The 24,955-nt window shown below is 45.8% G+C and overlaps 1 protein-coding gene across 1 annotated transcript in view; it reads right to left on the bottom strand.

The window, feature by feature from the left end:
* The window catches only part of MEGF10 (multiple EGF like domains 10), a 314,701-nt gene that overhangs the window by 141,276 nt on the left and 148,470 nt on the right, over positions 1-24,955 (bottom strand). Inside the window, exons 7-8 of the mRNA XM_068109104.2 lie at positions 21,323-21,459; positions 17,598-17,810 (exon numbers count right to left, since the gene is read on the bottom strand). Of these exons, the coding sequence (XP_067965205.2) occupies positions 17,598-17,810; positions 21,323-21,459 (350 nt within the window). The remainder of the gene's footprint in view (positions 1-17,597; positions 17,811-21,322; positions 21,460-24,955) is intronic.

Below are 24,955 nucleotides of genomic sequence, written 5' to 3'. Positions count from 1 at the left end.
ACTCATTCTTCTGGGAAGAATCCCGTGTACATGCTGGTCACACTTATAAGTCACCTAAGTCTTTATAAGTTCATCAAATACTGACACCGCGATTGACATTCGCTGAGGTAAATCAAAATGTTGATATCTCTTCTGAGGTAAAAAACAAAAAAACAAACAAAACAGTTTTAAAGCATTATACGTATCAAACGATACATTTTATGAAACAGGGAAACCTAATACACACCTTGGTGGTTTTAAAATGACAGAATATGTCTTTATTAGAAGAAAAAAAAAATGAACATTGAAGACGACGCTGTTAAAAAAAATACACCGCTCTAACGCATAACCACGAGTTTAAACTACATTTACAACAAATATGAAAACTATTTTCATATCACAATGTTAAATATAGAATATATAGAAGATAATGTTGAAAAAAATGAGCCCTATCTTCCAATGGTAAAAATAATCCTTCAAAAAATTCCTGGATTCGGAATAATATCCTGAGCTTCACCAAAAACTAATCAATTCTTCCTTATCCCAAGGGCAATCATCCCACCAACCTTCTTCGAAATCCGTTCAGAACTTTTCCAGATATCCTGTTCACAAATACACGAACACACACAGACGGACACGATCGAATGCATTACTCCCTGGTGGGAGTAATGAGGTTTTGGATGTCCCATAAGCATAATTTGGAGAAGTTACATTGTCCTGCGGCCAATCAGAGCAATACAAATTTCAGGTCCAGTTGAAGAGTTATTTTATGAGACTATGTGGTATTTGTTTGAAACATTACTGTCATGAACAGTTTCGTTAATTTTTTTGCTACTCAAGTGTTGTTGTCCAAGTGCAGAAAGCCTCGAGGCATTCTAGTTTTCTTACCTCGTCTTCCCATGTTCTCATGTTTTCTCTTCTTGCTATTAATCGTTTAATCAATCACGGCTGCAAGTCACATGGGTTCCTCGAAATCAACCGATTCGGTTTTCCTGTGATTTTCCAAAGCACACAGGTGTTTCTGAGAGTCCACGTCTGATCTTGAACTCCATAAAAATATTGACTTCTAATCTTGTTCTTGTTGTTCCATTTCAGCATGAACTGCACATCATGACCATTTGACCGGCTCCAGCGAGAGCGATTCAAGTGATGACATCTCCACAATCGTTGTTTGTCGTGAAGGCGTCAAGCGTTGAATTTTAAGGAAGGACTTCTGAAGCCTATTGCAAGATTTGATTCCCGTGTGTTGTAGGTGACACTACCCTCGGGGACACAAAATAAGCTAAGGCTTTATAATGATAATTACTTTTTCTTGGCGAGTGCATGAGTAAAGATAATTGTTGGAGAATGTGAAGCATGCTGAGTTAATCAGGTTTTCGATTCTTCAAAGACGCCTGTCCACACCTGTCTATTGCCTTAACCGACTGCGTCACCGTCTCTCGTGCCGTGAATGATTGAATGTCTAAATTCAAAGTAAACAAGTCAACCAAGACAGATCAGGAGATGAATTATGGCCTTCAAGGAACTGGCGGCAGGTGGACGTGGTGCTGAAATAACAGATCCTTCCAGGAAGAAATTGGGTCATGCATTTGGAGAACAAGACTATTGGTGCTCCAGAGTATGTGTGGGTGCTCGAGGTGGAACATTGTTAAACATTCAGGATTCCCTACACTCATGGAACAAGAGTCTACACTGATGACATAATCAGTTAGTATTACCTTTCATCAAACATTCCTTTAGGATGATTTCTGTGTTTAAGATCCTTTGCAAAAATTAATCGGTAATAAAATGGAAAAACAAATTTCAAAGCATTATATTATCTTAATCCTTTTGCAAAGCTTGCATCCAAAGTGACTTAGCTTTGCCAGGAGGAAAAGAGAAATAAAAAAACCACAGTCCCCCTTTCGCTCCGCGGTGCGACGGGGGACAAAAAGGCAGCACTTAATTAAATGTATTTATGTTTGTCGTGTGTGTGTGTGTGTGTGTGTATATATGTGTGTGTATATGTGTGTGTGTGTGTGCGTGCGTGTGTGTGTGTGTGTGTATATATGTGTGTGTGTGTGTGTGTGTGTGTATATGTGTGTGTGTGTGTGTGTATGTGTATATATATATATATATATATATATATATGTGTGTGTGTGTGTGTATGTGTGTGTGTGTTCGTGTGTTTGTGAACAAGATATCTGGAAAAGTTCTGAATGGATTTGGATGAAAGTTGGTGGGATGATTGCCCTTGGGATAAGGAAGAAGTGATTAGTTTTTGGTGAAGCTCAGGATATTATTCCCAATCCAGAAATTTTTTGAAGGATTTTTTTACCATTGGAAGATAGGGCTCATTTTTTTTAAACATTATCTTCTATATATTCTATATTTAACATTGTGATATGAAAATAGTTTTCATATGTGTTGTAAATGTAGTTTAAACTCGTGGTTATGCATTAGAGCGGTGTATTTTTTTAGCAGCGTCGTCTTCAATGTTCATTTTTTTTTTCTAATAAAGACATATTCTGTCATTTTAAAACCACCAAAGTGTGTATTCGGTTTCCCCGTTTAATAAAATGTATCGTTTGATACGTATAATGTTTTAAAGCTTCTTTTTTTTTTTTTTTTTTACCTCAGAAGAGACATTGTGGCGGACACAAGCAAGAGGACACAAATTCAATGCACCAGCAGGTGGCGCGAACGTCCAGGCGGGGAACTGGAAGGCATGCCCCGCCTATCGACCGACCGGCCACGCCCGGGGACTAGGCGTGGCCCCGGCAAATATATGCGGGCTCCAAGCTCGAGCCCGCCCAGTGCTACAGTTTGAGCTTTCTTAATAAAGACTCTTTTGGTTATCAAACGCGTTGTGGCACACCTCTTTGGCAAGCAGGTTGTGTGCGTAGCACCCCACTTCACTGGTGACCCCGATTGGTTCAGCCGTTGCTGACCACCGAACGCGCCATGGCCAACAACACCGTCACGGTAAAACTCCCAGAGTTTTGGGAAGCACAGGCCGATGTGTGGTTCGTGCAGGCCGAAGCACAATTTCAGCTTCGAGGCATAATGGCGGACGAGACCCGTTACTACCACGTGGTCGCCTCCCTCAGGCCCGGCACTGCCGCCTGAGTCGTGTCCATCCTGTGGCACCCGCCGTCCGACCACAAGTACGGGGCGCTCAAACGTCTCCTCATCACCACATTCGGCCTCACGGAGATCGAACGGGCCGACCGCCTCCTGGACCTACCCAAACTCGGCGACACACGACCATCCGTGCGGATGGATCATATGCTGTCGTTGCTGGGTGACCAAGCCCCGGATTTCTTATTTCGGGCGCTTTTCCTACACCAGCTACCCGCACAGGTACGCCTCGCGCTGGCCGGTTCCAACATAAGGGAACCCCGCGCCCTGGCTGAAGAGGCCGACAAGTTCTTCGCAGCTTGAGACATGCGGTCGAGTTACGGTGCTGCCGTCGTGGATCCCGAGGCTGATGCTACTGCCTCCCTCGTGGCGGCTGCCGCGCCCCGACCACCACCACCACCGCCGCCGAGAAAACCACGGCCGCCGAAGCCCCCGCCGCCGCAAGCCTGGTGCTCTTACCACGCCAGGTTCGGCCACAAGGCTAGGAAGTGTTGCCCGCCGTGCTCGTTTGACAAGTCGGGAAACTACCAAGCCGGTGCTTGGTAGCGGCCCTGAGCGTCGGCCATTCCGGCAGCCTCCTCTTTATCACGGACACCTTGTCCGGGCGCCGTTTCCTCTGCGACACAGGAGCGCAGGTAAGCGTCATCCCAGCCTACATGTCAGACAAGCGAACCACGGGCCGGGGCCCCGCGTTGCTTGCTGCCAACGGTACACCCATCCGCACGTTCGGGAAGTGCTGCCTCTCCCTGCGGTTCGGAGGGCAGCGCTTTCAATGGTCGTTCGTGACCGCCAGCATGCCGATGGCATTGCTCGGTGAGGACTTCCTATGTGCGAATGGGTTGCTGGTCAACGTAAAGCACAAACGGCTCGTCCAGGCCGAAACCTTTAGCTCGCTCGCTTGTTCACTGAGCAACTTGTTGAGCGGCTCACTGAGCGGCTCACCGAGAGGCTTGCCAAGTGGCTTGCTGGAGGGTTCCGTCCCGGCGAGTTTAGTTTGCACACTTCCGGCAGCGGACGACTTTACCCGCCTCCTTGCTAGTTTCCCGGCCCTCACGCGGCCCACCTTTTCAGCGGTGGCAGTTAAACACGGAGTGGAGCATCAGATCCCCACGGTCGGGCCGCCGGTCTATGCCCGGGCACTCCGACTCGAGCCCACGAAGCTCGCGGTGGCGAAAGCGGAGTTCGCCATGCTGGAGCGGCTGGGGATCGTATGGCGCTCCAACAGCGCTTGGGCTTCCCCGCTGCACATCATGCCGAAGCCCGGCGGGGGATGGCGGCCGTGCGGGGACTACCGCCGGCTCAACGATGCCACCACCCCCGACCGCTACCTGGTCCCGCACATTCAGGACTTTTCCGCCCGGTTGGCCAACACGACCGTGTTTTCGAAGGTGGACCTCATCCGGGGCTACCATCAGGTCCCCGTCCAACCGGTCGACGTCCCGAAGACGGCCGTCATCTCTCCTTTCGGCCTCTTCGAATTTCTGAGGATGCCCTTCGGGTTGAAGAATGCGGCTCAGGCGTTCCAGCGGCTTATGGATAGCGTCTTGCGTGACTTACCTTTCCTGTTCGTCTACCTGGACGACATCCTAGTCGTGAGCGCGTCCAGGGAAGACCACCTGCTCCACCTCCGCACGCTGTTCGAACGCCTCGGCCAGCATGGCCTAATCATCAACCCTGCCAAGTGCCGTTTCGGTGTCACCACCATCGATTTCTTGGGGCACCGCATCACCGTGCACGGGGCCGTCCCATTACCGGCCAAGGTGGAGGCGGTCAGGGATTTCCCGCGGCCCTGCACGGTCAAGAGGCTCAAGGAGTTCCTGGGCATGGTGAACTTTTACCACCGCTTCGTGCCCCACGTCGCCCAGCTCTTCCGCCCCTTGCACGAGGCCCTCCGGGGCAAGCCGGGCAAAGGTGACATCGCATGGTCGGAGCCGATGGCCGCGGCGTTCGCGGGCTCAAACCTGGCTCTGGCCGACGCCACCATGCTGGCACACCCGGCGCCCGATGCACCGACCGCCCTCACCACCGACACGTCAGATTACACGGTGGGCGCGGTGCACGAGCAATGGGAGCGTGGTGCTTGGCAACCGCTGGCGTTTTTCAGCCGGCAGCTTCGCCCGCACGAACGCCGGTACAGCACCTTCGACCGTGAGTTGCTCGGACTCCACCTGACGGTCCGACACTTCCGCCATCTGCTGGAGGGCCGCCCGTTCACGGCCTTCGTTGACCACAAGCCCCTTGTGTTCGGGATGGCCAAGGTCGCCGAGCCATGGTTGGCACGGCAGCAGCGCCACCTCTCTGCCGTGTCCGAGTACACGACGGACATCCGTCACGTGGCGGGTAAGGACAACCCGGTGGCGGATTGCCTTTCCCGGTCCGTCGTGCATGCGGTCCACCTCGGGGTCGACTATGCCCGGATGGCGGTGGCCCAGACCGCCGACCCCGGCATCCAGGCCTTGCGGACCGCCGTCACGGGCCTCCGCGTCACCGAGGTGCCGTTCGATGTCGCGGGCACGGCCCTCCTATGTGACGTCTCCCTCGGCCGGCCTCGCCCCATCGTGCCTGCTGGCTGGCAGCGCCCGGTGTTCGACGCCATCCATGGCCTGTCCTACCCTGGCGCGAGGGCATCCCAGAAACTCGTCGGGGCAAAGTTCGTCTGGCATGGCCTCCGGAAGGACGTCCGCGACTGGGCCAGGACGTGCCTCGCGTGCCAGCACGCAAAGGTCCACCGCCACACTCAGGCACCATTGGCCCCGTTCACGGTGCCCGAGCGGTGGTTCGACCATGTGCACGTCGACTTGGTGGGACCTCTGCCCCCCTCGCGAGGGTTCACCCACCTCCTCACCATGGTCGACCGCACCACACGGTGGCCGGAGGCCGTCCCATTGGCGGCGACGTCTGCGGCTGAGGTGGTGCAAGCCTTTATCGCCACTTGGGTTGCCCGGTTCGGTGCCCCCTCGGACATCTCGTCCGACCGCGGCCCCCAGTTCACCTCGGATCTCTGGGCCACGGTGGCGCAAGGGCTCGGGGTGAAACTACACCGCACCACGTCCTACCACCCCCAGGCCAATGGCCTGTGTGAGCGCTTTCATCGCTCCATGTAGGCCGCGCTCCGGGCCAGCCTCTGCGACGGCGGCTGGGTCGACAGACTCCCCTGGGTCCTGCTGGGCCTCAGGACGGCGCCCAAGGACGACCTGCGCACGTCCTCAGCGGAGCTGGTCTTCGGGCAACCACTGCGGGTACCGGGTGAATTTAACCCCGACTTCCCGGCTCCTTGGTCCGCGGCACAACAGCGCTCCGCCCTTCAGGAGACCGCCCGGAGGTTCGCCCCGGTGCCAACAGCACACCACGGTTGCCCGCCTTCCCAGGTCACCCCGGAGCTTCGCACGGCAAAGTACGTGTTCATCCGGCACGATGCCCACCGGGCTCCGCTACGGCTCCCGTACGACGGGCCCTTCCGCGTGTTGGAGACCGGGGACAAATTTTTCACGGTCGACATCGGCGGTGCCCCGGATCGCATTTCCGTGGACCGCCTCAAGCCGGCCCACCTCGATCCGGACCACCCCCCGCCAGCGGCTCTGCCTCCGCGTCCAGGCCGCCCCCCAGCGGTCGGACCCCCGCACCCCCGCCAGCAGCTCTTCCTCCGCGTCGAGGCCGCCCCCTGGCGGTCGGACCCCCGGCACCCCATCACCCCCCAGACTGGCACCCATCGCCAGGGGGCGTTTCGGCCGGGTCATCCGGCTTCCCCGCAAACTCACCCTTCATGTGCGTGGGAATTCTGGGGGGGGGGGGGGGGCACGTGTGGCGGACACAAGCAAGAGGACATGAATTCAACGCACCAGCAGGTGGCGCGAACGTCCAGGCGTGGAACTGGAAGGTATGCCCCGCCTATCGACCGACCGGCCACGCCCCGGGACTAGGCGTGGCCCCGGCACATATATGCGGGCTCCAAGCTCGAGCCCGCCCAGTGCTACAGTTTGAGCTTTCTTAATAAAGACTCTTTTGGTTATCAAACGCGTTGTGGCCTACCTCTTTGGCAAGCAAGTTGTGTGTGTAGCACCGCACTTCAACATCAACATTCAGCTCAGCGAATGTAATTCTCGGTGTCATTATTTGATGAACTTATAAAGACTTAGTTCCAGATTTGTCAATGTCTGAGGTATACTAGTACCCTACTGCAAAGCCGCAATGAGCCGGCGAAGCCAAAGCCTCTTGCCACTATTTTACCCATCACGATGGCATCAGTAGCTTAGGTAGTTGGTATTAGGTAGGTGTAGTAGGTACTGTACCTGGTAAGACTTGGTAAAAGAGAAGAGCAGACAGTCCTCCCCAATACCCACATACAATAAATGTCACAAGAAGCTTAAGGAAGTAACTATACGATGTGCTAGCTTAGGGCCTATTTTAAGAAATTTTAACTGGGATTAACATACGTTTTCACAGTATGTGTGTAGTCTTCTAACTTCAGTCGCTGTCAGGGCTGGTTCTCTCCGGGCACTGCGGCTTCCTCCACCAGAAGAAGTTAGTTTGCAGTAAGATCAGTGCCGACAGATCAGACGATAGCGCCGTTTCAACGGCAATGTGTGACTGTCGTTAATCAAACCGAGCTTTCTTTCTTTATGTAAACCGCTTATACCGGTAGGTGCAGGACAACATCATAAATCAGACAAACCTACTGAGCATGGGAGCATGGGATTGAAGCCTAATTCGGCTTTTTAGGTCTACCACTAAAGAAGGGAAAAATTCGAAAATGCCCCAGAGTCGCGACTGTTGCCGCGAAGGGTGCACTAACCGGAGGTTACGTAGTTCCGCGGGTGCCTATTGAACTTTTTCGCAATTTTTTATGCATACTTCCGCATCCGCAAGATGGCGGCCTCCATGGAGCGATTTGGTGCGTCAAAGCTTCGAAATTCTCAAATGATCCAGCAAAATCTGGCTTTTCAACATAAGATTGTGAATCAAAAAAAGACGGGTGAAACAAACTCCTATTGAACTTTTTCGCAATTGTTTATGCATACTTCCACATCCGCAAGATGGCGGCCTCCATGGAGCGATTTGGTGCGTCAAAGCTTCGAAATTCTCAAAGGATCCTGCAAAATCTGGTTTTCAACATAAGATTGTGAAACAAAAAAAGACGGGTGAAACAAACTCCAATTGAACTTTTTCGCAATTGTTTATGCATACTTCCGCATCCGCAAGATGGCGGCATCCATGGTGTGATTTGGTGCGTCAAAGCTTCAAAATTATCAAAGGATCCAGCAACATCTGGCTTTTCAACATAATACGTACGCGTTCATTCACAACACCGGCTTCGCCGGCTATTAACAAATGAATAAAACAGATTTGGCAAAATTCCAACTTTTAAAAAAAAGATCGCATATTCACCCAGGGTTGTGGGAGGCTGAAGAAGAAGAAACCTCACATGGGCTTCCCAGACCAAATAAATAATTCTGTGTCTGGCTCTGCGATTTTCAGGTTTATTACTGCCGCCAGGGAGTAACGCATTCGATCGTGTCCGTCCGTGTGTGTGTGTGTTCGTATGTTTGTGTGTTCGTGAACAAGATATCTGGAAAAGTTCTGAACGGATTTGGATGAAAGTTGGTGGGATGATTGCTCTTGGGATAAGGAAGAATTGATTAGTTTTTGGTGAAGCTCAGGATATTATTCCGGATCCAGGATTTTTTTTTGGAAATTTTTTTGGGAAAGATTTTTTCTGTTTTTCTGCATTAAAGCTTTTATTCTTATTCTTAAATGGTGTTTTTCTCCTCTAATTCCAAGATATATCAAAATTAATTCTCTGACAGTTAGGGCTTACTTTCTTTTTCATTTATTGTTTTGGGGAGAGGGGATGTTAAACAAAACGTATTATTCCAACTAAACCCATGGCGGGAGTATGCGCTCGACTGAGTGGCATTCTAGTCTGACATGAGTTTGTTGCATCCCGAAATGAGGTGGCTTGTACTTTCTGCTTCTACCTTGCAGAACCTACACTTGTCCAATTGACTCAGCTTGCAATCTTCTTAGAGTCATTGGTGTAGTGTCCTTGGTCTTGGGCATTTATAATGATTCGTTCTCTGTTCCATTTGAGCTGACCTCTTCTTAGCCATTCCAATGAGCCTTCTTTGTCAATCCCCAATCTGTCTAACTTTTTTTTCCTTCCTGTTCTTTTATCATTTTCCCAGGTGTCAGTGTATATCTGTTGATATTTCACTTTATATTTTTATTTTTATTTTTTCGTAATCGTTGGGGCTGTATTCATTGTTTCTTTGGTTTCATGTGTGACATGCTCCATTCACACCTGTCTTTGGAATTTTTTGCTGAGTGGTTTAGGGATGCCTTCGCTGGTTTGTTGTCTTCATGTTTGCTGTTACACTGGATGGATTCTGTAGTCTGTCACACTTTTCACATACTCAGTCAATCCTACTGTTGGAACCCAACCTAGTGCACAGAGTGACATCAGACCACTACCTCCTTCTCGTCTTGGCAGGTACATTCTCAGGATGGATTGAATTTTGTCAAACATTTTGTGGATGGTGAGGAGCGTTCTTGTTTTGATTTCAAGTTTATTGATTTGTGCTTGTGGCCAGTTTATTATTCCTCAGCTGTATTGGAATACTGGTATTGCGAGTTGGCTTATGGCTTTGATTTTGTTCCTTGGAGATAGGTATGTTTTCAGGATCAGCCTAGTTTTACTGAGGTATTCCTTGGTAATTATTTTGCGCATTTGTCTGTGACATATTTGGTGGCTATATTTTACTTCAAGGTAATTGTATGATGCTTCGTTGTCTAGCTTCTGTATTGTTGTATTTGTGTCAATTTTTACGTTGTCCATTTTTCTTGGTCTGCCTTGTACGAATGCGTACTTGGCACACTTGGAGACCAAATTCCATTTGCATGTTGGCTGAGCCAGAGTTTCATTTGAATGTTGTTACCGTTTCACTCATTTGAGTTGTTCTGCCAATTTTTCGTCGTTTGGTGCAAAATTTTACTTTTAATTTTAAAATGGATTAAATTGAAATGGATAATACCCCATAATGTGAGTGGAAATAATTTTTAGAATTTTTTACAAAATAATTAAAAGTGAAATACAGAAATATCTAATTTACATAAGTATTCCACCCTGCTGAATCAATACAATGTAGAAGAGTCTGGCAGCGAATACAGCTTCGAGTGTTCTTGTGTATGTCTGTATCAGCTTTGCACATCTGGATTTGGAGGGTTTCTCCCATTATTCCTTGCAGATTTACTCAAGCTCTGTCAAGTTAGATGGGTAGCATCAGTGAACAGCAATCTTCAAATATATCCACAGATTTATCAATGTGATTCAGGTCTGGGCTTTGGCTCGGCCACTCAAGGACTTTCACATTTTTGTTCTGAAGCTATGTTAGTGTTGCTTTGACTGTATGCTTGGGTCATTGTCCTGTTGGAATGAAAATCTTCACCGCAGTTTAAGGTCTTTTGCACTTTGAAGCAGGTTCTCCTCAAGGATTTGCCTGTTTTTGGCTCCATTCATTGTTCTCTCTATCCTTACAAGTCTCCCAGTCACTGCCACTAAAAAGCATCCCCATAGCATGATGCTGCCACCACCATGCTTCATGGTAGTGATGGTGTTAGATGGGTGATGAGCTGTACTCGGTTTCCGCCAGACATAGCGCTTTGAAATCAGGCCAAAGAGTTTTTTGTCCCATCAGATCACAGAATGTTTTGCCTCATGCTCTCAGTCTTTCACGTGCCTTTTTTGCAAACACCAGGCATGTTCTCATGTGCCTTTTTCTCAGAATTGGCTTGTCTGGCCACTCTCCCATAAAGCTTAGATTTGCGAAGTGCTACAGAGACTGTTGTCCTTCGACAGCTTCTCCTATCTCAGCCAAAGAACTCTGTAGTTCTATCAGAGTAGTCATTGGGTTATTGGTCACCTCCATGACTAAGGTGCTTCTTGCCTGGTTTCTCAGTTTTGTCGGATGTCCAGCTTTAGGAAGAGTCTGGGTAGTTCCATATTCTTTTCATTCCCTAATGATGGAGCTCACTGTGCTCTTGGGAACTTTCAACACTCTAGAAAATGTTTTATAACCTCCCCCAGATATATGCCTCCTCACAATTCTATCTTGGAGTGCTACGGACAGTTTGTTGGACTTCATGGTAGAGTTTCTGCTCTGACATGCACTGTCAACTGTGGGACCTAATGTAGAAAGGTGTGTTTCTTTCTAAATCATGTCCAATTAATTGAATTGGTCACAGGTGGACTCAAATGAAGTTGTATAGACATCGCAAGGACGATCAAAGGAAATTGGAAGCACCTGAGCTCAATTTGGAGTGTCATACCAAAGGGGTTGAATATGCATTGATCCAAGACATTTTATCTTTTCATTTTTAATTATTTTGTTAAAATGTCTTTAAAAAATTCAACCTTGACACTTTGGGGTATTATGTGTAGATCGGTGACCAATAAAATCTCAATTTAATCCATTTTAAATTCAGGCTGTAATAACAAAATGTGAAAAAGTCAAGGGGTGTGAACACTTTCTGAAGGCACTGTATATCATCCATGTGTAGCTGGTGTGTCAACTTTCTTGTCACTTTGGAAGTTCTCTTATTTAACCAGAGGGTGCATTCATTTCCTTGCTCGGTGGGTTGTTGCTCAGTAAGGAAGTTGCTCAGTGGGTCCAGTGCCAGGCAAAACAGGAGGGGTGAAAGGCTGTCTCCCTGGAAGATCCCGCAGTATATCTTGACTCCTGGTATCTCGATCTTTCCTTCGGAGTGCTGTAATGTTTTTGTTCCATATGCAGCCTGTGGCTGCTAGTTGCATACTTTTTTTTCTGGAATTGTGGTGTGCTGCTTATGCAGTGCCCCCCCCCCCCCCATTGCCAGTACCAGTGTGTGCGTGATCAGTGTCCTGTATGTCTGCTGTTGGTTTATCAGTTAAGGTGGCTGGCTTGAGATCTTAGTGTCCTGAGTTTGAGCCCCTGTCATGCAGTTGATATAACTCCAGGTGGATTGACTCAGCTTGTCATCCTTACGAGGTCGGCAAAATGAGTACCAGCTTACTGGAAATGGGGAAGCCTGGTGTTGGCTTAGCGGTTAGGGTGTGGGCTTGGGATCCTAGGATCCCCGGTTCGAATCCCGGTCGAACGCTGAATTAACACCAGGGGGGTTGACTCAGCCTGTCATCCTTCCGAGGACAGCAAATTGAGTACCAGTTCACTGGTAATTCCCTGTGTGTCGCAAGAGGTGACTAACAGGCTTGGCTGCAGGAAGGGCATCCGGCCGTAAAACATTGCTTAAAAAAAGGGGACCCATGGTGCCCAAAAAAAGGCCATCCCCCTCTCGGCGGGGAAAAATGGCCTTGAAAGCCGGTTCTTAATGGAAATGGGGGTGGGGGGAAGCATAGCATCAGCGGCACAGCCGCAGCTCCAAGAAATAATGCAGCCAAGCAGCCACAGGCTGCATATGACCCACAACCACCACCGCCACCACCAAGCTAGTGCTGTTATATCAATGTGGTATTCCAAAGCTTTATAGCTTTCTCTGTCAGTTTGATTATTTAGGAGTTGATCTTATACAATTGACTCTCTGCTGCCAAAATCTGCCAAAATCAAGACTCTCTGCTCACCTTCTACTCCTTCATTCCTCTTTTCTCCTGCCTCTGGAACAAACTCCCTCACTCTCTTCAATCCCACTCCTCCCTCCAGGTCTTTAGAACAGCTGTTCACCCCCATCTCTTATCTTCCCCCATGCAACACCTTGATCTTTTCTACCCCCGCTAATTTCACCCCAGATCCACTTTTTTGAAATTCCAACTTCTTTCCTGGAAGTCCTTGCAGTGTCCTTGTGTTTTTACTTCTCCCACCCCCTTGTGCACACACTTTACACCCACCTTCCCACGCCTCCTCCCCCCAGGCCCTCTAACTCCCACAGATCTCCCGATGTCCCTGCTCTCAAATGTTATGTTTGTGTGATTCCCCATCTCTCCCCATCTTGTCTACCGCTCCCCTTATTATATGTTTTGTGTGTCTGTTTGATTTTTTGTGTGATAAATATTAGCTCTTTCACGAGCCTCGATCCTGTATACAAAAAAAATAAAAAAAATAAAGGGGCCCAGCTGAAATAATTTTCAGCAAGGGTAATAAGAAAATAAACAAACATTTTATTATGTTATCAATTTGAGGGGGGGGGGGGGCGGGGGGAATAAGAGGAAGGACGTTTGGCAAGTCTGTGGTTTTGTAATTTATTTTCCCCATTTGTTATCATGTTTCTTGATATAAAATGCTGCCTTGGACTCAACAAAACACAAAAGAGAGCTGTTTGTTTTACCAATGGGCATGCCATCTTCTTATTCTTCTTACAATAAGATTCTTATAGTTTTCTTCTTGTACTTTCTTATACCCTCTTCTACTTCTCTTCTTGCATATGCAGCGCCTGACTGCTGCTGGGGGCAAGCCGTCTGCCAGCATTAGTTGGTGGGCATTAAAGATCCCACGGTATCCTTAGCGAAGAAGAGGCAAGCCATCGCCGGCACCCTGAACATCTATCTATAATTCCACTAATCTCTGTCTGTGTGTGTGTGTGTGTGTGTGTATGCGACCGCTGTTTCTCGACAACTACCGGTCCGATATACTTGAAACTTGCCAGGTATATTGCTGGGGACCCGAGGATGTGCCTTTTCAAGGTTTCATATTAATCGGACAAGTAGTTACCGAGCTATGTCCAAAAAACGATTCAACCAATCAGAGAGCAGCGAGTTATCACGTGTGCCGAACGTGGCGAACAGACTCTGCCTCGGACGGCACATTTGAGAGCGTATTCATTTATTTCACGTTGGCAAACTATGTTGGCGTTAAACTATGTTTTAAAACTAATTAAAACTACTTTGCGATTCATCGTAACTGCGATTCGTAACTGCCGTTCGCTTTGGCTTTGCGAATGGACCAAACCATTTCATGTAAATAGAGGGGGGGGATTGTCACCGTACTCGCAAGCCGTTCGCTTTGGACCAAACCATTTCATGTAAATAGAGGGGGGGGGGATATAATTTTAGATATAGATATAGTACGGGCATGCCCTAGTGTTACAAATTACAGCTCTAACCTACCGGGGGCATTGCATCAGCAGCAAAGCCGCACCCCCTCAGCCAATGGGGCTGCACACAGCCATGTGCTACACACAAAATAACACGATGACTGTTGCGGGTTGAATAATTACTGGGGGTTCAACTGTGCTGCTGATACAGGATACTTATCTCCCTCCTTAGAGGAGAGCACGAATATAGAATATGGTCAGAGTGCTGGGATATAATGGCCGATTATTTATTTATTTATTTATTATTTTATAAAATGTAATTTGTGCGATCTTTACCATTTCCCAGAGAATGCTATCAAACAGGAAAACTGCCTTAACATCCTTCTCATGAACATTGTACACTTTGGTTCGGACTCCTGCCTGTAATCAGCAGGGTGGCAAATTTATAGTTGCCTCGGAGTAGAACCCAGACAACACAGGTCAAAGGTGATCACCCCTCCTCTGAGGTGTCCTGTTAGCTTCAGCTTGTCATTGTTAAACTCCAGAAATAACAAGAAACTAGAACGGGCACTCGGTAGAGCGCATACCTTCGCCGCAGCTACTGTTCTGTACTTGGCATGGGAGTGTAGGGAACAGAACAACAAAAATACGATTTTGACCTTTTCGTGACCTTGACCTTGACCTTTGACCCGATTGCTCCCAAAATCTAATCAAATGTGTCCCGTATAATAACCAATCATCCCACCAAATTTCATGCAATTCGGTTGAATACTTTTTGAGTTATGCGAATAACATACACACACACACACAGACATACAAATAAATACACAGCGATCAAAACATAACCTTCCGCTTTTGCGAAGGTAATTAAATTAACAGAGAGTAAAAAATCAAATCACAAGTAGTCAAAGATAAAACGAAAACAAACAAGAAAGAGCAATCAGAGATCGCAGACCCTCGCCAGAACGTGTCTGTGTGGTGTATTTTGTGTGGTGTGTATTAGCTGCTATGTTAGTGCGGTTTATTGATGACGTAGATTTATGTTCAACACAATATGGCTGCCAAACCACGTGACCCATGATGTCATCAATTTAATTCTCCAGTGCAATCTGTGTAGATCATACTCAAGAAATTTAAAACTGATCGGATCAAGCGTTCTACTTGTCTAATTATGACTTCATAATGAAGGCACCAATGACATAATCATGAATATATGTTGTTCCGCATGGGGAGTACTTGACAATGAGCCATATTGTGATTTTTTTTCCATAGAGCGGTTTCGGAGATATAGAGGTGCAACGTTTATAGGTTTTTTCAAGATGGCGCCCATACCACGTGATTTTTGACGTCATAATTATCATTTTAAAAATGTATACAGGAGGAGGCACTCCTACAGTGAAAATCTATTGTCAGTCGGAACAACGGTTGCAGAGAAAAGCATACTCAAGTTCTGTGCAGACAAACAAACAAACAACCAAATTCTCTGACAAGGGTAACTAGAAAGCATCTGAAAATGCAATGCCTGTCCGTGTCCGCTTTTTATTCAGACTTCTTCCTATGTAGGCTAAACATGATGAAAATAGCTATAAAAAATTACCAAAAAATTGACGATTTTATGCAACCTTGACCTTTGACCTTTTGATTAAAAAAAAGCAGGCGGCTTCTAGCTTTTGATTAGTGAACCAATTCAGTGACCCAATATGCAAATTCTTAAAATTTCAGGTACATCGGGTGAAAATTGGTGATTTTAGGTAACCTTGACCTTTGACCTTTTTAACTAAAACAAACAAACAACCAAATTCTCTGACAAGGGTAACTAGAAAGCATCTGAAAATGCAATGCCTGTCCGTGTCCGCTTTTTATTCAGACTTCTTCCTATGTAGGCTAAACATGATGAAAATAGCTAAAAAAAATTACCAAAAAATTGACGATTTTATGCAACCTTGACCTTTGACCTTTTGATCAAAAAAAAGCAGTCGGCTTCTAGCTTTTGATTAGTGAACCAATTCAGTGACCCAATATGCAAATTCTTAAAATTTCAGGTACATCGGGTGAAAATTGGTGATTTTAGGTAACCTTGACCTTTGACCTTTTTAACTAAAACAAACAAACAACTAAATTCTCTGGCAAGGGTAACTAGAAAGCATCTGAAAATGCAATGCCTGTCCGTGTCCGCTTTTTATTCAGACTTCTTCCTATGTAGGCTAAACATGATGAAAATAGCTAAAAAAAATTACCAAAAAATTGACGATTTTATGCAACCTTGACCTTTGACCTTTTGATAAAAAAAAAGCAGTCGGCTTCTAGCTTTTGATTGGTGAACCAATTCAGTGACCCAATATACAAATTCTTAAAATTTCATGTCGATTGGATGAAATTGGATGATTTTATGTGATGCTGACCTTTGACCTAATTATTAGTTTAGCTTCTCCAGATTCTCAAAATAAATATTTTTTGGAAATTTGATGACAAAAGCTCAAATTGTTCCAAAAAAAAAAGTTACGGCCCGGACAGACACACAGAAGCGATTGCAAAAATCCGTCTACAATGACGTGTTAAGTTATGTTAATTGCACCACTTTCCACGTGTTGTCGACTGGATTATGAAATAATGGTTCAAACACGAATGGAATCTGAGATGGGTAAAGCATTTGAGGCTGGCGTCATTGCCTCCCAGCAACTCGATTACCTACAACGACCCGAGCAACACACGAAAGGCTTTTCACGTGGTCATCTGGCCTTGTAACCTCACAAACCAAGCATGCTTATGTTCCATTAATCATTAAAATTGCAGCGGGAAAACCCAAGGCCATAAATCAAACTACGCCCCAGTTAATCAATAAAACGAAATCTGCAGAACTAATTCTGAATCATCATACTTATTGAGTAGAAATCGCTGAAGCATCACAAAATTTCCGATATGGTGAGAGGGCTTGAAATAATGGAACCGACTGTTCTTGAGACCACCTGGGCAGAAATTGCAGGTTTTGTTCACAAATTACATTTTAGAAAATGCCTTTCTACCGAAGAACATGGCTGCTGTGACTCATGGATAGATCGTGAACAGCTGCAATGGGGCTTAAGTGAGACTTTCAGAGCTCGGCACAAAGCCCAGAGCAGCAGGCTCTTCAAAAGATCACCCCGTCTACATCCAAACCCAAGTATCATGACAATTCTGTTTCTTTCTAAAAGCCAGAGGTCTGGAGGTCACACTGCAATCCTGCTTCAATTCACTTCCCGCTGTGACAGACTGGCTGCCAGTCTGCTGCATTCGCTCTCCCGTGCTGCTTGCAGCTGTGCCAACAACACCGCCATAATTTTGCGGCAAAATTATTCCGCCCAAACTTAAGACTCTCATATTTCAAAATGTCCGCAAGGATACAATTGACATCAGGATGGCATTAAGCATTTGCCTCATCACCTGAACCAGTGGTCGTAGCCTAGGACTATCCATTAAAAACTCAAGCCCCTTCATCTCCTCACCTGAGGGTGTTCTCCAAGTGGCATGAACAGGTCTGCTCACAAGCAATGCCATACGTGCCTTCCGGGCAGGCTCGCTGTAAGCATCGCAGTCCAACAAATCCCGGTTTGCACAAACAGTGACCATCGGCGGGAAAGCATTTCCCTCCATTTGCACAATCACAGCTCTGTCCGCAATTCTGTCCAAAAAGTCCAACGGGACACTCTTCTTGACACCTGAAAAGGAGCAAAATCCTCCATTGGTGAGCCATTCACTGAAAACCAGGTCCGAACTCCCAAATCAACACTTTGTGCGGTGCTGTGATGGCATTTTAAAAACAAGTTATGGGAAATGATGGAGGATGAAAACTTTCACACCCACAATGCCTCGTACGTCTGCATTTTTCAATGGAAAGGTGTACAAGACAAGCCTCACACATTGCTTACGCACCGCTCAAATTTTCTCTACTTACACAAGTTTCGGCAGCTGGACGATTTCCCAAAACGCAACGCATTGATTCACTGTCAGTTACTTAAATATTTCAATATCGAAAGGGACCCCGATACATATTCATGAACCCATTCATTGCCTACAATCTGGAACTTCAATGCTCTAAACGCCATTCATCTAGAACCGCGGTTCCAACCTGGGGGCCATGGTCCCCTGGGGGGCCATGGGGGTAATTTGAACCAAAAGATTTCTGGGGGGCATGCCCCCAGACCCCCCTAGCCTGCTTACACACGCTCCGCCGCTCGACCCTCGCGAAAAGGAGGGGTGCTGGGGATGTGCTCTGGGAGCCAAGGGGACCATAACACAAAAAAGGTTGAGAACCCCTGATCTAGAAGTACAATCATGGCAGGGGTTCCAACAAATGGCAGAGGGTAAAAACCCCATTACATTCTAGTCACCACTTCCTTACATTTCAGTATCCTTGCCGTGAGGCTGGTGTAATTGAAACAAAATGAAACGTATTCCCGATTGGAAAGGAGTCTTTTTGTGTGCGCATGCTTTGGCGCAATTGAGAAAGCAGTGCAATTTGGGTGGAATAAGATATGAAGGGTGAAGGGAAATGGAATGTCATAGACAGCAAAGTGGGTTGATTTGAAAAGCAGATGTAAACAGCCTAGAGCTTTGGACTTAGTGGGAGATTGCAAAGTCTTGGAACACAATCCAACCACTGTCCCTTTTGTTTTGTTTAGTTTGCCCTGCCCACACCATTAGGCATGTAAGGCCGCAGGGGCACTTGCAGTGGCTCGGGGTTAGAATCCTCGATGGGTGGCCACTCCGACACGGGATACTCGGCTGAAGGTGCAGGAATTTGTTCAGGATCCTGGGGATAACTCGCCTAAATCTACACGAAGGATACCGAGGGATAACTAGCGTCTACAAATTAATGCTGATAGACGGGACACCCAGTTTAATGTCCTTCCGATGGATGGCACACGCATCGATGCCTGCGGACACCAGGATGACGGTGTATAGCTGGGCGGTGATTCCAACCCAGGCCAGAAAGCCCCGGAAGCGAGTGTGCTATTCTCTCAGCTATTCTCTCAGCTGTCCACTGTCCCTTGGAAGTTAAAAAACAAATATTTTAAGGGTAACAATGCCTGCTGCTGAAAAGAGAAAGTCCAGCTCCGTTTTCCCAGTGCCCATAGCACCGACCATCCTCCTGGCGCTATCGAAAGTTCAACTAAGTGAATAGCTCTAGATTTGACCAGTGCAAAAATAATAAGCTGAAATGCCTTGCACTTCCAACTTACCAGAATATGACGGAGTAGGAAGTCCTTCATTCAACACGTTCTGCTTTTGGAGAAAAAATATTCCTTCCAAGCGACGGCTACATAGAAAAAACGACTTCTTCCTTTCTAAATGGAATCATTTTCAGGCCGAACACCTTATTAGCAGGCAAAACATGTGCCCGCCTTCTGATTATACCTTGATAGTGCAATAAATCATTCAGTCGTTCAGGGAGGGCGAAAACCTACAGTCCCTGTCTCCAGAATGGAAACATCAAGACGAGGTTCACTGAAGTATTCCGAGATCGATGGAGAGTTCAGCTCGATAGATTTTAAAGGAAAATGGAAGGTTTTGCCATTGTCCTTTTATATAAATACACCAGCTCGTACCTGTCATTTAGAATCCTCCAGAGGTGTAGGCAAAATGAGTTATGCATGACGTTTGATTTCGGTCTGTCCAGTCTGACAAATGGCGGTTATTGAAAACCCAAGGAATGTTCCTTCGCTCGTGTAGGAAAGGGCGATTAAATTCTTCTGGCCGTGATGAAGGATCGAAGATTTTATTTCTTGCCAGATTTTATCGACTTCCTTAATAAATCCACACTTTACATTGTCCCGTGCTTAATACAAGCAAGTAGTCCAAGATTCGGAATTGGGAAACAATTGAATGATTCACAATGATGTAAAATCGTTGCCATTCAGCTCTTGCACGACTCTTGACATCCGTGCAAAGCAGAAGAGTCACCCTGACCTCTTCTCATCAATCAATAAAGCTATTTTTAAAATTTTCTATGTTTCTACGTGATTTTCATTCAATACCAAAGCACCTTATCCATGATTCCACCAGCTTCTTGAAGTTAGCACAGACTGCAATGTTCTCGGTACAGGGATATAATATTAGAGGATGTAAACATTAGACCAAACACATGTGAGGATCATCCACTGTGCTTGCTTAGATCTAGATATGTTGCATTTCTTTCCCAGAATGATATTTACAACATGCACCAGAAGTGACTGGCTCTTTCTGAACATGTGATAAGTAGACAGCACATGATATCAGGTGACCACATGTGACGCGGCAAGAAGCAGAAGCGACCGGCTCTTCCTGTACAGGAATGGTGTTTATGCCGGAATGCAACAATGAGATACTGGATTCCTGGGAGTGGGACGTTCATCCGTTTTATCAGATTCACGTTCAAACGACATCCACTTCTTACCTTTTCGAGGAAAATTTCACAGGTAAATAATTTTTTTCAATCTGTCATTCAACATAGGATGAAAAGCAGTGAGTGACATCTCAACGTCAACAATAGTTCAACTCGTATCTTGTGCATTCGTCAATTAACTGAATCGTTCCATTGCATTCTCGCACTTGAAATCCAAAGTTCTATGTAGAACATTGTTTTGTAACACTCAACTTAGGACATTCCATTTGGAACTGGAATGGCACTCGGGAGAGAGCATACTCCCACCAGGCTGAATAGTTTACGTTTTGTATCCCACCTACAGGTCAGATCTCCCAGACCTGAACCAAAATCGAATCGGCTTGTTCTTGTCATCTTACCAACTCATCCACTAAGTTTTGTCACAAGTCAATCACAACTTTTTTAGATATCGTGCTATGTATAGTTTTTGGTCCGATCACTCAATGGCGAAGAATCACTTTAAAAAAATCTCAGATCCAAATCTGGATCTTCAGCAAAATATAATCATTTAGTCCTTGTCACATACCCAACCTCTCCACCAAATTTCGGCCAAATCAATCCACGACTTTTGAGATATCTTGTTCACAAACAAGCAGACAGACACACAAACAGACACACAAACAGACGTTGGTGAAAACATAACCTCCATCCATCTTCGGTGGCGGAGGTAATCATTGCAATGAGTGCATGACTCAACGGCTTGGTCAAGCATGAAGTCAAACTTTGCACACTTTGGTTTATTATGATAACTTTCATGGGTACCAGTAAGTGCTAAGAACATATACTTGTTGAGCTTCCAGGCCATACCTTGCACCAGTGTAGCCTGGCACGCACATACACTGTCCATTCACAGGGTGACAATGTCCTCCGTTTCTGCACCGGCACTCCCGTGAGCAATTTATGCCAAAACTGTCAGCAGGGCAAGGCTGTCCACATACATGTCCCTGCACACACACACACACACATATACACACACACACACACACACACACACACACACACACACACACACACACAATTACAAAACTGTCTCTGGCTGCGTGGGCAGACGAGCTGACAAACCATACATGAACAGACACAGACATGCAATAAATTATGATTTGCCAGCAGTCCTTTTATTTTATTGCCATGTTTGTCTAGAGAAACAGCCCTACCCAGGACCGGTGTTAATGTGAACTTGTGAAAATCCATGTGACCATTGCACACTCCCCCTTTTAAAGGGTGATCCATGGTAATGCCCTGTGGGGATCTGTCCCTGGATCGATGATTCATCTTGGTGGAGGTTTTATCCTGTCTGAATTCATCCTTCGTTGCGGGTGATGTATTAATTCCTTATTGGAATGAAATGCAGGGATTGTGTAACATTAATTATATTTGCTGGCCATTCTTTTATTCTCTCTGCTATTCTTCTTTTTCATCTTGTCTTTATACTTGCTTCCTAATCATTCTCTATTTCTGGTGAATTTCTACTTTTGCTTCTTGAGAATGGAGATGATTGTGTTCTCAGTGCAATTGCATGCATGGTGTTGTTTGGCTTTAAGTTATGGGTACTCCTTTTACACTAGTTTCATCTGGAAGGGCCATTAAAACAACAACAACAACAACAACATATTTCATTTTGACCACCGACTATGTTGTCCTGTTTATGACACCATTGAGATGGAAACGCTACTCTCTACAGGCTTGGGATGATCTTGTGAAAATCAATGTGATCATGATCACTGCCACTTTTGGATGGTGGTCCATCATAATGCCCACGGAGATCTCTACCATATGCTGTGTCCTGCTGAATTAGATTACCTTTCATTATCTTAACAAAAAAGCTGGTTTTCACAAGCCAGAAGCAAACAAAGCATTGAGATTTCCCAGAGGAAAAGCAGTTGCCACAATAATTCCAAAAGCATTGCTTTTCTGCAGCTTTGTTCATCCGTTATGTGATGGTCGAATTTGTGGGTTTTAAATATCCTTGCCACATATAGACATAACAACTTCAAGGAGGCATGTGTGAACGTTCCGCCAGACGTATGCTATGTACACAGTAGCGGGGGAAGACATAAGAGCTTGTGTTTAAATGACCCGTTAAGGAATTCTTCCGAAGAATCATGTTATGTCGAACATTTACAAGTGTCAAAGAGTTCTCTTGATTTTTGATTATTTTTCAAAATCCACAGCTCTCTATATCCAATATTTGACCATGATGCTTTAATGCCAGTAATTTAAGTCACCAACAGAAGAGGCTCACATTATCCTGCAAACAGCTTCATTTGTGAGCTATTGCATTTTATAGTTTAGAGGGTAACAATGCCTGTAACACCTTGGCATACGCTGTGATACTCGACCATCATAAGAAAAACACGAGCTTCTGAGCTGTTTAACCTGAGTTTGAATCTCGACTCAGCTATAAACGGTAATCCTGGTATTTCACAGATCCCACGGTGTCCTTTGTATAGAAAAGGCAAACAAGAAAGAGCAATCAGCGATTGCAAACCCTCGCCAGGATGTATTTTCAGTGGTTTTTAAGGCTTTTGTGTTAAAACAAAAATGGCGGCCGAACCACGTGACCGATGACGTCATCATCATTTTTTTCTCCACTAATTTATTCCTAGATTATGCTCAAGAAATTTCATCTTGATCGGATGACGTTTTGTACTTGTCAAATTATGACGTCATAATGGAGGCACCTATGACATCATCATTAACATATTATATTCCACATGGAGAGTTCTTTACAATGAGCCATGTCTCAATTTTTTCTATTGAGCGCTTTTGGAGATATGGAGGTGCCACGTTTTTCGGTTTTTCCAAGATGGCGGCCGAACCACGTGACATATGACGTCATAATTATCATAAAAAGATTACACAGGTGGAGTTGCACCCATGGTGAAATTTTCCTGTCAATCGGACCAACGGTTGCAGAGAAAATCATATTTATTCTGTGCGGACAAACAGCCAGGATGAGAAACAAGCAAACGGACTCAAATGCAATACCGTCTCATCTGGTGAGGGTAACTCGCATGGTCACCCTGAACAAATGACAAATTCCTGCCCTAACCTACAGGGGGCACTGCTTTAGTGGCACTACCATGCTTCCAGAAATACTGCAAACCGCAACTGCAGCAAACAAAATTAAATAAGAAAACCCAAACTCAAAATAGTAATCGGATAACCTAATTTGTACGCCTGACATGCTGCAAAACAACAATCAGTAACGCTGATTGCGTTTTCTCAGTAATCAGTAACGCTCAGTTTCACTGAGCTATTTATTTCCAGCTCACTCGAAAGAACTCAAAAGCATTGAATCAGCCGATCGCACGGGCGGCAATTTATATGTCAAGTTCAACACACAAAAGCTACGCCTCTCAGGCGGGGCGTGGTATGCAAATAGGTAAGCCACGCCTCTCAACGGGGCGTGGTATGCAAGTCAAGTGTTCGCCTGGGAAAGGCAAGTCTGGACACGTCCGGGCGAGTCCGGACAAGTAACCGCTCGCCGGTTGCGTCATCGGCCGGTGCAAGGTGATTGTGTATGCTTCCGGTAACCGCTACATGCGCCCCCCCAGAATTAACTTGCACTGGGAGAGCGAGAGGATATATGCGTAAGATTACGTGCCTCCAATAATTTGAAGTAAAAAAAAAAGAAGCCACCACGTTCCAGTAATAAAATATCTGTAACTAGAACGGCACTCGGTAGAGAGGATACCTCCGCCGGGCTGAACAGTTTACATTTTGTATCCCACAGATAGGCCCGATCTGGATTCGGACCTGAACCAAAATCTAATGGGCTTGTTCTTGTCAACAAACCAACTCGTCCACTGAATTTTGTCATGTCATCTAAAACTTTTGAAATATCATGCTATGTATCATTTTTGGCCTTGTCTTTATAAGTGATTTGGATTGAATCACTCAATGGTGAAGAATCATTTTAAAAACATTAAAAATTCCTCTGATCCGGATCCGGATTCGAATCTTCACAAAAATTAGTTCAACTCCTCCTGATCACACACCTAACTAACATTGTCCACCATGTTTTGTTCGAATCTGTCCACAACTTTTTGAGATATCGTGACATACATTTTTTTCCCCCATATCTCTCAATAGTGAAGAATCATTTAAAAAATTATCGGATCTATATCCAGACCCGGATCTTCACCAAACTCTAAACATTTCAGCTTTGTGACATACCCATACTCTCCACCAAATTTCGTTAGAATCTGTCTACAAATTTTTCATATACTGGTCACAAACAGACAAACAGACAAGGTGAAAACTTAACCTCTATCCACCTTCAGTGGCGGAGGTAATAACTACGACGAAACGATGCTCTTCGGTTAATGCAAAATGGTGAACTGAACAAATATCCCGAGTTTGTCACCCGAACAACATTCGATATGTAAAGGCAGAAACTGTATTTGAAGCATTTCCTCCGAAAGTAACGTGTTGGGC

This window comes from Myxine glutinosa, chromosome 2, assembly GCF_964187855.1.
Source record: "Myxine glutinosa chromosome 2, kmMyxGlut1.1, whole genome shotgun sequence".
NCBI lineage: Eukaryota > Metazoa > Chordata > Myxini > Myxiniformes > Myxinidae > Myxine > Myxine glutinosa.
The sequence above is the reverse complement of the archived record's forward strand: the minus strand, read 5'-3'. Positions and strand labels throughout refer to the sequence as shown.